Source organism: Colobus angolensis, unplaced genomic scaffold, assembly GCF_000951035.1.
Source record: "Colobus angolensis palliatus isolate OR3802 unplaced genomic scaffold, Cang.pa_1.0 Scaffold98, whole genome shotgun sequence".
NCBI lineage: Eukaryota > Metazoa > Chordata > Mammalia > Primates > Cercopithecidae > Colobus > Colobus angolensis.
The window spans coordinates 913,945-929,581 of NW_012123820.1; the positions used below are offsets into that span (position 1 = coordinate 913,945).

Below are 15,637 nucleotides of genomic sequence, written 5' to 3' on the forward strand. Positions count from 1 at the left end.
GGAGCTTGCAGTGAGCTGAGATCCGGCCACTGCCCCCCGGCCGGGGCAACAGGGCGGGCCCCCCCCAAAAAAAAAAAAAAAAAAAAATTCTCAACTGGTAAGTGTATAATGCAGACATTCCAAAATCAAAAAAATATCCAAAATTTGAAACACGTTTGTTTTCAAGCATTTTGGATAAGGGATATTCAGCCTGTACTACAGTTAAGTACATCGTCTCACTTAGACCACACAGAATCCTCTGAGATAGGCTCTAGGATCATTTTCCTTTTACAAAAGCCATAGAGGAATGAGGGGATAAGTGATTCATTTTGGGTCACAAAGTTAATAAGTAGCAAAACTAAGAATCAGACTTGGGTCTTTCAACTCCGAATCCCTTCCTCCTTCTACCAGGTCTTGTTTTCATAGGAAAAGCTTCTGTTGAAGCTGGGAAATGACAATTCAGAGATATGTTTGACGAGAGTGAAATGACTGTATAACAGTGCCCACAGCCTTCTATTAATTTGATTCATTTCAGTTAGTTTGGCAGAAGTGGGCTGATTGTTGTAAAGTTTAAAGTGTGTTTTGATTATTTTTAAAACGGATATAATTGAAAACTTTAATTTTGAAGGTGGAATAATAAGGATATTTTTGGGTGCTCTCCCATTTTGTTTTAATTGTTTAGATGTGCCTGGCATCAGAAGGGATGAAAATGGAAGAATCAAAGCTAATAAAAGCAAAAGAATCCGATGGTGGAAGAATTAAAGAATTAGAGAAGGGAAAGGAAGAAAAAGAAATTAAAAGGGAGAAAACAGATGAAACCAGGTTACAGAAGGAAGCAGAATTTGAAAAATCAGCTAAGGAAAATGTTAGAGATTCTAAGGAATTGAGAAATTTTGAGGCATTGCAAATAGATGACATAATGGCTATAAAAATGGAAGATCCCAAAGAAATTAGAAAGGAAGAGTTAGAAGAAGATCAAAAATGTAGTCATTTTCCTGATTTTTCTTATTCTGCCAGTAGCAAGATAATAATTAGTGATGTTCCCAGTAGAAAGGATCACATGTGCCATCCTCATGGAATTATGATCATTGAGGATCCTGCTGCATTAAACAAGCCAGAAAAGCTAAAAAAGAAAAAGAAGAAAAGCAAAATGGATCGACATGGAAATGATAAATCCACACCCAAGAAGACTTGCAAAAAGAGGCAGTCTTCTGAGTCTGACATTGAAAGCGTCATATATACCATTGAAGCCGTCGCAAAAGGAGACTGGGGAATAGAGAAACTTGGAGATACCCCTCGCAAGAAGGTCCGCACATCCTCAAGTGGCAAGGGAAGCATTTTGGATGCCAAGCCACCAAAGAAAAAGGTGAAATCAAGAGAGAAGAAAATGTCAAAGGAGAAATCCTCAGATACCACCAAAGAGTCAAGACCTCCAGATTTCATTAGTATTTCTGCTAGCAAGAACATTTCTGGTGAGGCACCAGAGGGTATAAAAGCAGAACCGTTGACCCCCATGGAAGATGCACTACCACCCAGCCTATCAGGACAGGCCAAGCCTGAGGACAGTGACTGTCACAGAAAAATAGAAACTTGTGGTTCCAGGAAATCTGAGAGGTCTTGCAAAGGTGCTCTTTATAAAACTCTGGTGTCGGAGGGCATGCTCACCTCTCTGCGAGCTAATGTTGACAGAGGTAAGTAACGTCTGCAAACCTGAAAAGAATTCAAAAACCAAGCAGAATTTCACCTTTAGACCTATTGAAAACAACTGCCATAAAGAACAACATGGTATCAAAATAATTCCTTATATTTGTGTATTTCTTTATGGTTTATAGATCATAATTATTTGTTATTTTACATGTTTTCTAGCACCATTAACGGAAGTGTATTCATTTTGTAGTTAGTTTTCAGGATGTATTTAAAGTAATTTTAATCTCTTCTTACCCCCGCTGGTATTGGCTGGCTCTTTGTTTTGAAAGATGACTATTAAATATTCAGAGCTTTGGGTTTGGTTTTTAAAACTGATGGAATTTCCTGAATCAAGCACGTATGTTTGTCAGAATCTTCACCTGTAGGCTCCAGAAGCAAATGTCTTACGTAGTTCTCTTCATTAGGTAATCAAAGCTGTAACTGAAGTGGGCCAGGCACAGTAGCTTATACCTGTAGTCCTAGCACTTTGGGAGGCCAAGGCGGGTGGATCACTTGAACCGAAGAGCTCTTTAAAACATTATAATATCCAGAAAATAGTCAGTGTGTTTACCTTTATTCCATTGAGTGTTTTATATAAATCCACTATTTTAAAATACAGCATCTGGCTGGAGGACTACCTTTTGCCGAGCTATATTCCAACAAAAAGTGTGAATCCTAGGTTTAACAAGCCCCAAATTAAGATACTTGGGCCTATTTCATCCACAGGGATGTCAGTTCAGTGAGTTTTAGGGAAATTAGAATGGATAGTGCCCACCAGCAAAGGACTCCCATACCTTGGCTGGTTCTCGAATGGAAAAGCTAGCAGCAGTCAGCCTGTCTCTTTGAGTCATGTGATACCTATTGAATTACATGACAATTAATCCCAGAAGCTCTAAGTCACTTTTCTGCATGTTCCGTTATTAAAGGTGGTCCAGCATGAATCACTCTGAGAACTCTGAAATAGCTACAGTTAGCATCATGCAAATGATATGCAAGCAGTCGAGAGGTTGCTTGTGAAACAACTAAGATCATCTCCCCTCACCCACCCATATACCAAACACATCCTTTGTCTTGAATTTTCTTAGGAAAACGAAGCTCAGGAAAAGGAAACTCCTCTGATCATGAAGGGTGTTGGAATGAAGAAAGCTGGACATTTAGTCAGAGTGGGACCAGTGGGAGCAAGAAGTTCAAGAAGACAAAGCCAAAGGAAGACTGTCTCCTTGGGTAAGTGCCTGTGGGTACAGTCACCTGTACTGCACAAGCCTCAAGTGTGGGTGGGATTTTCAAGGTAACAAATCACTAATTACGCGTGCTTATTCTTTGACTACTCACTCCGCACTGCCTGCAGTCTTAGTAGGCACCCTAGTGAACACAAATCAAGTGCATCACATCATTCCTGTTGTTAACATGGTCATGTGAATGACAATATCATTCACATTTTGAGAACAGTGAAAATATATAGACTTTAGACTTGGACCTGGGTTTGAATCGACATCCCTTCACCAGGATGCATTTTTCCATGCAAAGCTTAGAATGGATAGTATTAGCATGTTTACATTTTGCCCATTTTACATACAGTATGTATTTATTGTTTATAAAATATCATGATAGCTGAAAAATGTAAGGTAAATGAAATGATGCTTCTATCTCCAACCTTGTTTTGTTCAAGCTGTCTTCTGTTGCTCTAAGCTAAAAATATGAGGTCAAATGTTCTGCTGTAGAGAACATGCAATACATTAATTGTGTATTGAAATGCAGTATTAAGCAATGGCATGCATCAAGATAAAATCACTAAGAATTATTTTATATTTAATGTTATGCCAAAGACTGTTAATAACCATTTTAATATAAAGCATTTTGTTAGTTGGGAGATCCAATACTTTATATTGGTGAGTAAAGTATCTGCATATCCAGTTAGACTATTTTGAAAATTCTTGAGATTTGTTGTTGGCTCAATTTGAAAAGAATACTTTGAATAGAAATAAGTACATTGTTAATAAGTACAATGAAATAAGTACATTCACCATATTTTTTTCAAAAGTGTGTTTAAAGCTATACAAATTGTATGCATTGGGTGTATTGTATTTGGTTTATTCATAATACTTGCATATCTGTTTGTGGAATAATATATTTTTCCTTAGATGTTACAGTGCTTTAAGTCTGGCTAATTCTAAGACTCTAGATCATCACAAAGTAGCGAGGTAGAAATTATTTCCCATAGTGCTGGCTCTTTAAGATTATTTGTATTGAAATGATATATTTATAATTTTATGTATTTCATTTCTAATATTTTAAAAAATCCAAAGTACTTAAAATTAGTTTTGCTTATAATTTTATGTATTTCATTTCTAATATTTTTAAAAATCCAAAGTACTTCAAATTAGCTTTGCTTATATTTCGCTTAAGTAATGACATGAAAATCCTCATATTTCAGTGTCAAATTATAGTTTAAATGCAGAATGTTTTTTTAAAATGACCCACAAGCATCTAGACCAGTGCTCTCTGTAGTCTAGAATTACTGCCACTGCCTTGTGGGTCTGCACACCGAGAGAGGAGCAGGTGTTATGTAGGCAGTGTGAGGTCCTAGGGGAATAAAGCAAGCATTGAGGCTCCCCAACAGAAGCATTTCTCTGATGCTTCTAGTAGAAACTGCTGAAGCTGTAAGAGAGATTTTCATCAATTTTCTTTGAGGAACAAGATAAGTGAAACAATCTTGAAAATCTGTTCCTGAAAGGAGATTGGTATGTGGATTGTATGTGTTTGTTTTTTAATCATTTCTGAGGAAGGCACATGTGTATAACTGGGAGATGGTTTTTTATAGCTTTAAATTAACAGTAAACTTCAGTGCCTTTTCCTCCTTTCTCCCTCTAAATATTGGCCTGTCAGGATTTGAGTATTTGGGTTTGCCTTGTTCAGAACACGCCAGAATAATACTTAAGCAGGGAGAAATGCCATCTCCTGTCAATCTGCTCTGAGATTTGTAGATGAGCATTTTAAACCTTTTTTTATCTCAAAAAATGTGCTACCTGTTAACTGTAGCCAAGGAAAGTTTTCTCAGTATTGACAGATCTAATTTTGTAGACATCTCAAGAAAAACATAAATATTATTTTTCTCTTTTTAAGAAAAGTCTCAAGAGAACTTACGAGTTATATCTCACATTTTCTGTTTTCTTCTGGGTATTCAGAGTATCTGAAAAATTCACAACTTATAGACAGCTTTCTGATAGTATTTGATTAGTATCCAATTGTATCTGATTTTCCATCAGAATAAACATTTTTTTAACTGAATGAGAAATGGTGGTGTTCTTAAGAGAAAAACATCACCTCCACCTGTCACCCTTCTTTGCTTTGATAGAACTTAGTACAGTAGTTCCCCCTTAGCCATATTTTTGCTTTCTGTGATTTTGGGTCTGAAAATACTAAATAGAAAAATCCAGAAATAAACAATTCATAAGTTTTAAATTCTGCACCACAATGGGTAGCATGATGAAATCTCATGCCATCCCACTTCATTCCACCCAGTGCATAAATCATACCTTTGTCTATCATATGCCACTGTACAATATGCATGTATAGGAAAAAAATGTAACATATGTAAGTTTCAGTACTGTAGGCGGTTTCAGGCATCTACTGGGGGACTTGGAGCATATCCCCCCTCCAGTAAGGGAGTGCTTCCGTAATTGCTATTTCCTGTTAACCATTCAATTGGTCATCTGACCCTCTTATCTCTGCTTCTCAACTCTTGTATATTCCTCCAAAACAGTTGTAGTTAAAAGCATTTTTAGGATACCCCTTAGCTAGCAGCCTAACACATTTGCTTCTTATAAGCTGGTACTAAAATTGCCCTCCTCTTCCCAATACACCTTCCATTTTCCATCTACCAGACACAGCAGGTCTCCTACGGCCTCTTCCAACTGTCTAGGTTGCATGTTAGTTTAATAAGTCTCACTAAATGGAAGTCAGAAGCCAGCCTAGGATCCAGCAGGCATGTTGCCATTGCTGTGGGGCCCTAGAGACAGTCAGCACCAGCCCAAAGATTACCCAACTTTGCTGGTGGCATTTCTGAAGTCATTGGTGATTTAAGTTAAAGCGTGTTGCCTCTGTGCCATTGCATTCATTGAAAACTGGCTTTACTTTGCTCATTGAGTCTTTTGTCTTCCTTCTAGTCAACTCTCCAGGATGTTTTCCTAATATTAGTGCTTTTTGTTTTGTATGTTTTAATCAAACAGTAGTCAGTAAATTTTTTAAAAGAAACTAATCTTACAAAACTACCAATATATTGCCAATAAGCTTGCCATAAATACATATATATGAGTCTGTAAAATGAGAAACTGTATGAATAGAGTATACTTTGTACAGAACTTTATGGAAAAACTCCCATGCTAGTGGAGAGAATGCCAAATTCCCCACTTCAGAAATATTCCAATATAAATGATGTTTCTACTTTTCTAAGGTAATAACATAACCTGTCGCATGAGTTTACTGAGAAAACTGTGTTGGTAAATCTCAAGCATTTCAGAAAAGGTGTTTTTTCCTTGTACAGAATTTACTTACATGCCCTAATTCCCAGAGGCCCTGTTTTCAAATAGAATATCTTAAAATCTATTTCATGTCATTTTCTGTGTCATATTTGGTCATGTGCTGATTGATTCCCCTCTCCCCTTTTAATAGCTCCGCAAAGCTGGATGAAGAATTTGAAAAAAAATTCAACAGCCTCCCTCAATATAGTCCTGTTACATTTGACCGGAAATGTGTACCTGTCCCTAGAAAAAAGAAGAAGACTGGAAATGTGTCCTCAGAACCGACTAAAACCAGCAAAGGTTAGATGTGACCTGTACTTTCCTGCCATGTGGTCAGAATCTCAACTGACCCTTCAGCTAAGCTTTTAGCTCCCTTTAGACATGTAATTGGATTTGGAATTGAGGCAGTAGGGAGTTAGAATCTCAGGTTGCTTTCCAAGGTCATCTTTGTCCCTTTTTTCTTCCTTATTTTCTGTAGCCTTTGTCCATTGGCATCTCCATCTGTATATTTGCCCGTAATGATGTAGCTAAGCTTTTGCAAAAATGTTATACATGGTCTTCAACCTGCTGCTCTCCAGAATTCTAATTTGGAATTTTTCTGTTAATCTTTTCTTGAACAGAAACTGCTGGTTGAATCCAGTTCTTCTGTTCCCTGTTTCTGCAACAGGTTGAACTCTGGGACTGTAAATCATTCTTTTCACATGATAAGTAGATGCTAACTACTCTTTACTGGCATTATAGACCAAAAGAAAATAAAACTACCTGAAATCCTCTAGCAACGTGTGTGTGTGTGCGTGTGTGTGTGTGTGTGTGTTTGTGTGTGTGTGTGTGTATATATATATAATTGGTTTTGTTAAATTTAAAGAATGCTTTGTTTAGTATATTCATTTTCAAGTAATCAGCTTCTCCGCTGCCTATATCAGGGAAGCTTTTTTAAAATTATCAACATGACTTGGATGGATCTCAGCATTCATCAGTGACAATGCTGTAATTCTTAAAGGGGACTGTAAGAAGGTGGGGGCATTTTCAGTGGTCTCATCACCTGAGACCACTGTTGACATTTGTGGGACAGGTACTGGAGTACTAAACATCTTGCCCTTCAAGCACACTGAATGACTGTATTACCCAAAATGGCAACATTGCTTGCATTGAGAAACTTGTCTTCTGATTTTTCTTAAGGTCTAAAGATTGGTAGGGAAAATGTACCTCTAGTTTTCCATGCAGATACGAAAGACTTCATTCAGTTGGCTCTCCTATAAGGACATGGAATAGAGAGATGAAGAACTTGGGTGGCTGAGCTATAGTTGCTTTCAAGATCAAACTCGAGCAGGATTTGCTGGAAGAGTTCTTTTAATTATCCTGCAAAAGTTGCTGCCTATTGCCTGCTTCATCAAATTGGATAATTTAATCAAATCAAAAGAATTCTTTTCTTTTGTATTTTAAATAGACTGATTAATCGATCAGATATAAATATTAATGAAGAGATATAATTTCATGCATTTTAGGGAATATTTAAGGTATATAGATGAGGGAAAATTATGGTTTATTCTCTGGAGAAACCTGAACCTTTCTCCTTCAAAGCCTAAAAACCCTTTGCACACTGGAATTGACACAACCAAACAGGGTCAATTTGAGATCTGTATCTCAAGACAGAACTGAAAGGTTGAAGAAAATTTCCCCTTCATGATTAAAGCCAGGGAGGTATATAAAAGTCATTTTAGAATTAGCTCAGTTTTCCTCTGTGGTTAATAAAAACAAGTCTAGTGAATAAAGAACTAAAAACGAAATGTTGCATCGTCAAGTTTGCTCATCTGAGAAAATAAAATAGGGTTGTATCAAGATCTTCCAAGATAGAAATAAAGTAGACTTGTAGCCAGGTAGGGAGCTGAGCACCATAATGGATTGCCAAATGAAATGACAGTCTCTGTGCCCTGGAGATATTTAGGACTAGGAAAAGTAGTCCATGAGCCGAAAGATGCCAAGTATCTTGAGCTCCCATAATTCTTAGATTTAAAGTTGCTTATAAATACCTGACAAGCCAATAAAATGGAACTTAATTGATAGATGGGCAGGATGTTATTCCTTCTTCCACTCCCAAAACATTCACGTTAGAGCTCTGAAGTTGGCTGAATTATCTCTCAGGGAATGTAACAATAGATTTATTTTTGTAAAGCTATAAAACCCTGAAGTTAGGATCTATTTTCATGAGACCTTCTCTTGGGTCTTAGTTGTCTGTTATTCGATTTTTCTCTCCCAGCTGAGATTAACAGTATTTCTTTTGATGTGAAATAGCTTTTTGGAGCTTTGGATTATACTTCATACAATATCATCTTAACTTTTCCATTATACCTCTCAAGCCACAAAGTCACTGGTTTTTACACAGTATATCAGTAATTACATTTGTGGGGAGTCTTCCAAGATGAGATTTTGTTCCGCCTTCTGATTTGTGAAGCAAAATGCAATTAAAATAAGCAGAAATTAAATAATATATTATCTATTCAGCAAACTAAAGACATAGTATTTGTGACTGATTGTAATTTGGCATTAGCAGCACCAATGTACTAGACTACAAGTTATTATTAATGAAATTATCATACCAGCTGTGCTGTAATTGCCTGATCTTTAGGGGATAGAGGAAATTATTTTCTTAGACTCTAGACCCTTTCCACCTCTGCATAGTGAATCATTCAGAGCAAACATTGTGTATGAGATCATTAGTTCATTAGTAAAAGAGTATATGTCCATCAGAAACCTAATTTTTCCTCTAATAATTTGCCATTTGTCTATATTTTATTTTTTCCTTTGTCATCATTCAATATTCATTATATTTTCCTTCATGACTTATACTAGGTGCCTTTTTAGGTACTTCAGCTTACATAAAATGTATAGAATTTTTCTAAAATGTAATTTCTAGTAGAAATTTGTATGTATGTATTTATGTAGTTGTATATCTCAAAGTCATAGTACCTGCTTGGGTTTATTCCTCTGTTTACCCAGTAGTCTCCATATTCGTATCTGCATTTCTAAGGAATCTCTTCCTATCTTTCCCATGGTTATCCTACTATCTCTGCCCTGCCTCTTATGTCTATGTCATAGGTCTTGTCAAAAACTTTACAATGAAAAGGGATGAAAATAACTTTAAAAGCCCCTTTCCTCCAACTTGGGCTATGTTATAGTAGAACAGAGCATGATGACAGAAATAGGATTTCCCTTTCCTTCTAAAAATGAATTATCCAGTAAATTCTAATCTAACTAACTCACAATGTAGTTTAGCTGAATCAGCCCAAACTTGACGTTTTCTGAATTATCTCTCTGTTATTTTAAAACGTTTTAAAGGAAAGCTTTAAATTATATGTCTAAATTTAATTGTAACTTCCTAAGAGATTTGTTTTACACGTTTACATGTACTGATAATGTATGAAGCATTGTTTACGAAAGTATTGGAAGTCAGAGTTCTCTGTAGAATAGTAATTTTTCAGTGGAAGTAGGATCATGGAGAAAAAGAATTGTGTTGAAATTATGCCTCATCTTGACTTACTAGACTCACTTCTTCACTGTATTCCTTCTATCTTTACATAGTTCCTTGGCCTATTATCAAATATACTATTGATCCTTCTTATGTTTTTTTCAATCCACACTTACATTTTAAAACTAAAATTTAAAAATGTTAAGGCATTGAGTATTTTAAAAAATCACAGTGGGAATAAAAGAAGCAGGTTTACAAGATTGAAGAGACAGAATCCCGTTTGGGGTGGAGCCAAGCCAACCGTACTTTCAGTTTTAGAGAACCGAGATGTGATGATAGATCTCCTGTTAGGAAATTTTAGCTTCCAGGTTGGGCAGAGTTCTGTATCTTTCTCCATAACTGTTTGAAAGTCTCTGCTGCCACCAAATTTCTTCAGGAATATGATGGCAGCACCTTTGCAGGTATAAAAGGTATATCTGATACAATTTTGAATTCCTTAACAATGTATGCATGTCCAGCCCAATGAAATGGCTCCTCCCTCTCAATGAATCTTAACTTGATTGTGACTGATTGAATCAGAGAACTTATTCAAGTCAGTAAAGGCACTTGCCCTGCAGGTGGGAGCACATTGCTATAAATTATTGCATAGGAATATATTTTTTCATTGGTTACTCATTACTTAGAAGTCCAATACAGAAATGGCAGCCTAGTCTTAGAACAAAACCCTTGCTCTTTATATATATACCTATATATAGTTCAAAAACATGAAACTATAGAACTTGGGCAAAAGCCACCACCACCAGAGTTAAGCCTGACATTTGTTTCTGACAACAGATGTAAAGAGCAGGTTCACTTAATTCACCTTACTCACTGACCTTGAAAAAGTATCATGCTAGGCTCATGCTGAAGTGGCTCCTGTGTCACTGCAACTTCTCACCCCCAAAACATTCATTTTTCAGCAAACCTTGAACGTTAATGTTCTGGAAAGGTTATCATCATGTCCTTCTGGCACCCCTCTTAGTTTCTCGGCTTGTTGTTTGGCCCTTTTGTTTTCTGCCCAGCTGTGAAGTTGAGGTGCAAAGGAGATTGATACCTTGAGAATACAGGTCATCTGCCCAAAAACTTAAGTGGAGACCTAAGCCAGTTTGCATACCAGCAATGAGTGATTTTTTTTTCATAAGGAAGCTGAAGCTGATGCAGGTATTCCCTCAAGAAATTTGGTAGGGAAAGAGATGGGACGGAAGCTTGAGATATCATAGTAGAGTGAAGAACAGTTGTGAATATGTGTTTTCTGAATGATTCCTTCTAAATCCCTTCCGCATTTTACTTTCTACCATTCTTCCTCCTCTGTGGATACTTCCACATTAATGTAATAATTGACTAAGGAAAAAATATAATAGGAAATGTCTTTATATTTGGTATTTATTACAGACTTTGACTTTATTTTCTTTAGACAAAATACCCAACATATACACTATGCTGATTGGCAGAAATCAAAATTTTCCCTTCTTGACTCTAAAATGGCTGCTTTTCAGTGACTACAATTAGATCTTATCTATTTCTTTTCAAGTTTGTCACTTTCTTTTTTTATCTGAAGTTGTCATTTACTTAGAGTAGTTTTATATCTATAATTTGGGGGGTGGCCAGAAGAAAGGAATTTTAAAAATTTAAGTTTACAGAAGCTCTTCTACGTACAAAACTACTATGATTATTCTTTTTTCATGTTAAAATTGACAAGCTCTATCCGTAGCTTAGTCTTTAAATTACTTTTTAGATTTCTCTGAGAATGATTGGGTCCAAAAATATATATTTCTTTTCTTCTTTCCTAACGCACTGCATACGTCAAATCATTTTGCTTCTGTGAACTTCATATCATTCTTCCTATGAGCCAATACCCTTTTATTAAGTTATTTTCCTGCAGGCAAATCACTAGGATCTTTATAATCCTGAGTAGTAATTTTTCTCCTTTGTCCTACTTTTGTTTTCCATGACTGCCTATGTATCATTCAGGTCCACCAGCCTACAGTTTCCTGGGTTGTATAAAATACATGAGGCAGTGATTGCAAACAGATTTTAGAGACACCTGTAATATTAGTGTAGTATGTATGTGTGATATATTTTCTTTGTACTTGTTCAATTTATTTTCTTTTCTCTTTTTGCTCACTTTTTCCCAAAGAAGCAAACAAGGAAGCATTTCTAGTTTCGTTTCAAACCACCAGTAGCCAATTTAGAAGCATTTGCTATTGGCTATTTAGAAGGATTGCTTAGTGTAGTCATCAAAAAACACTTGCACAGATTTATGGTATCAGTAATAACAGCAACAGCTGTAATTTCTTGAGCTCTTACTTTGTGATAAGCAGTGCATTAAGAGCTTTATTCATGAAATAAATATTTATTGAGAACCTGTCATGTGCTAAGCACCACTGTAGGCATTTAGATTATATCTGTGAATGAAAACAACCCTACTGCCATCAAGATTACATTATAATGGGGGAACCAGACAATAAATAAGCCTAAACAATAAGCAAAATATATAATTTGTTTGAAGGTGAGACGTACAGTGGAAAAAGAATTGGTTGGTAGAGCAACTAGGCAAAAGATCAACAAGAAAAGACTTGAACCAACACTACAAACCAACTAGAACTAACAAACATATAGAACTTTCCACTCAGTAATGGCAGAATGTATATTCTTGACAAGTGTACATGGAACAGTCTCCACAGTAGACCGTATGCTAATCCATAAAACCAATAAATATAAAAGGATTGAAATAATACAGAGTGTGTTCTCTGACAGAGTGTGTTCTCTGACAATAGTACGATGAAATTTAAAAATCAGTAGCAGAAAAAAATTGGAGAAACTCACAAATATATAGAAATTAAATGCACTCCTAGATAACCGTCACATCAAAAAAGAAATCAAAGAGAAATCAGAAAGTACTTTGAAATTAATAAAAATGAAGACATTGTGTAAGAGAATATAAGAGATGCATCTAAAGCAAAACTTAGAAGGAAAATTATAGCTCCAAATGCCTGTATTAAGAAAGAAATCTCAGATAAATAGCCTAGCCTTCTACTGTAAGACACTCAAAAAAGAAGAGCAAACCAAACTCAAAGGAAGCAGAAGAAAGGAAATAATAAAGATTAGAGAAGTTGTTGATGAAATGAAATTAATTAAATATTAAAATAGAGAAAAATCAATGAAACCAAAAAGTAGTCCTTTGAAAATAACAAAATTGAGAAATTTTAGCTAGATTGACGAAGAAAAAAAAGAGAAGACTCAAATTATTAGAATCAGAGATGAAATAGAAGACATTACTACTGACTACAGAAATGAAAAGGATTATAAAACAATACTATGAACAACTAAAGCCAATAGATGAGATAACATGTATGAAATGAACAATTCCTAGAAAGACACAAACTACTGAAACTGGCTTAAGAAACAGATAATCTTGAGATGTGTAACTGGTAAAGACATTGTACTAGTAATTTTTAAATTACTAAGAAAAAAAAAAAAAAAAAAGCCCAGGCCTAGATGGCATCACCACTGTATTCTACCAAACATTTAAAGAAGAATTTACACCAATTTTTCACAAATGAATCCAGAAATTACAAGAAAAGTAAACACTTCCCAGTTCATTCTGTGAGGCCTGTATTACCTTAATGTCGAAGACATTCAAGACATTCTCAAAACAAAGACATCACAAGAAATGAAAACTGCAGATCAATATCTCTTACAAATATGAACACAGAAATCCGCAACAAAACACTAGCAAACCAAATTCAGCAACATATAAGAATTATACATCATGACTAAATGGGATTTTACCTCAGGACTACAAGTTTGCTTTAATATTCAAAAGCCAATTAGTGTAACATACCCTACTAATAGAACACAAAACAAAAACCATTTGATCATCTCAATAGATCTAGGAAAAGCATTTGATAAAAGTCAATGCCTTTTTATGATTAAAAAAATCAAACTAGGATTAAAAGGGAACTTCCTCAACCTGATAAAAGGTATCTACAAAAAATGCACAGCTAACCTGATACTTAATGGTAAAATATTGGATACTTTCCCACTAGGCAAAGGAACAGTACAAGAATGTCCACTCTCACCACTTCTATTCAACATTGTACTAGAGGTTCTAGCCAGGGCAATTAGGTAAGAAATAGAAACAAAAGGTATCTAGATTAGAAAGGAAGAGGTAAAATTATCTTTATTCTGATAACATGACTTTCTATATAGACAATCCTAAGGAATCCACCAAAAAAACTATTACAGCTAATAAATGAGTTTAGTAGAGCTGCAGGTTATAAGATCATTAGATAAAACTTAATTGTATTTTGATACACTTGAACAATGAACAATCTAAAAATGAGATTACGAACACAATTCCATTTACAATAGCATCAAAAAGAATAAAGTACTTAGAGATAAATTTAACAGACAAAAGTACAGTATAATGAAACCTACGAAACATTGTTGAAACAAATATGATAGAAATTAATAGAAAAACATCCCATGTTCATGGATTGGAGGACTTCTTATTGTTAAGATGGAAACACTCTCCCAAATTGATATACAGATTCAACCCAGCCCCTCTTAGAATCCCAGCTGACTTCTTTGTAGAAATTGACAAATGAGCCTGAAATTAACATGGAATTGCAAGATATTCAGAAGAACCACAACAACCTTAAAAGAGAAAAAAGTAGTAGTTGATTTCAAAACTAATTACAAAACAATGGTGATTACAAAACAATGGTAATCAAGAGAATATTATGCTGGAATAAAGATAGACATATATAAATCAGTGGGATGGAATTGGTAGACAACCTGTCATAAACCCATACATTTCTGGTCAACTAATTTTCGACAAGGGTGCCAAGAATATCCAATGAGAACAGTCAGTAGAGTCTTTCCAAAAAATGATGCTGGATCAACTGGGTATCTATATTCAAATAAAGTTGGACACTTACCTCATACGATATACAAAATTTAACTTAAAATAGATCAAAGACTTAAATGTTAAAGCTAAAACAATAAAACTTTCAAAGCAAATGAGCAAATCTTTATAACCTCAGATTTGGCAGTGAATCCTTAAATATGATACCAAAAGCCCAAGCAACAAAAGACAAAATAGATAAATTGGACTGTATAAAAATTTAAATATTCTCTGCTTCAAAGAACACTGCCAAGAAAGTGAAAAGACATCCCACAGAATGGGAGAAAATATTTGCAAATCACATATCTGATAAGAAACTTTTATCTAAACTATATAAGGAATGTTTACAACTCGGCAGTAAAAAAGACAGCTCATAAAAACAGGCAAGTGATCTGAGTAGATAATTCTCCGAAGAAGATATATAGCAAGTACATGGCCAATAAGTACATGAAAATACAGTTAACATCATCAGTCATCAGGGAAATGCATATCAAAACCACAATGGGAAAGATACCATTTCACATCCTTAGGATGGCCATAATAAAAACGACAGATAATAACAAATGTTGACAAAGATGTAGAGAAATTGAAATCCTTATACACTGCTAGTGGGAATGCGAAATTGTGCAGCTGCTTTCTTAGATAGTCTAGTAGGTCCTCAAAAGGCTAAACACAGAGTTACCACATGACCCAGCAAGGCCATTTCTAAGTATATGCCCTATAGAAATGGACACCTGTGTCCCACACAAAAGCTTATACCTGAATGTTTTTAACAGTGTTATTTATAATAGTCAAAAGGTGAAAATAATCCCAATGTCCACCAACTGTTTTTGTTGTTGTTGTTTTTCTGAGACAGAGTCTCGCTGTCACCAGGCTGGAGTGCAATGGTATGATCTCAGATCACTGCAGGCTCTGCCTCCTGGATTCAAGTGATTCTCCTGCCACAGCCTCCTGAGTAGCTGGGACTACAGATGAATGCCACCACACCCAGCTAATTTTTGTATTTTTAGTAGAGACGGGGTTTCACCATGTTGGCCA

General features: G+C 35.4%; 1 protein-coding gene across 4 annotated transcripts in view; it reads left to right on the forward strand.

The window, feature by feature from the left end:
- The window catches only part of BBX (bobby sox homolog (Drosophila)), a 273,989-nt gene that overhangs the window by 234,325 nt on the left and 24,027 nt on the right, over positions 1-15,637 (forward strand). For 3 of the 4 annotated variants that reach the window (XM_011932734.1, XM_011932735.1, XM_011932733.1), the window contains 3 exons: positions 662-1,670; positions 2,751-2,889; positions 6,337-6,485. In XM_011932734.1, the coding sequence (XP_011788124.1) occupies positions 662-1,670; positions 2,751-2,889; positions 6,337-6,485 (1,297 nt within the window). The remainder of the gene's footprint in view (positions 1-661; positions 1,671-2,750; positions 2,890-6,336; positions 6,486-15,637) is intronic. The other variant, XM_011932736.1, reaches the window with a different exon arrangement.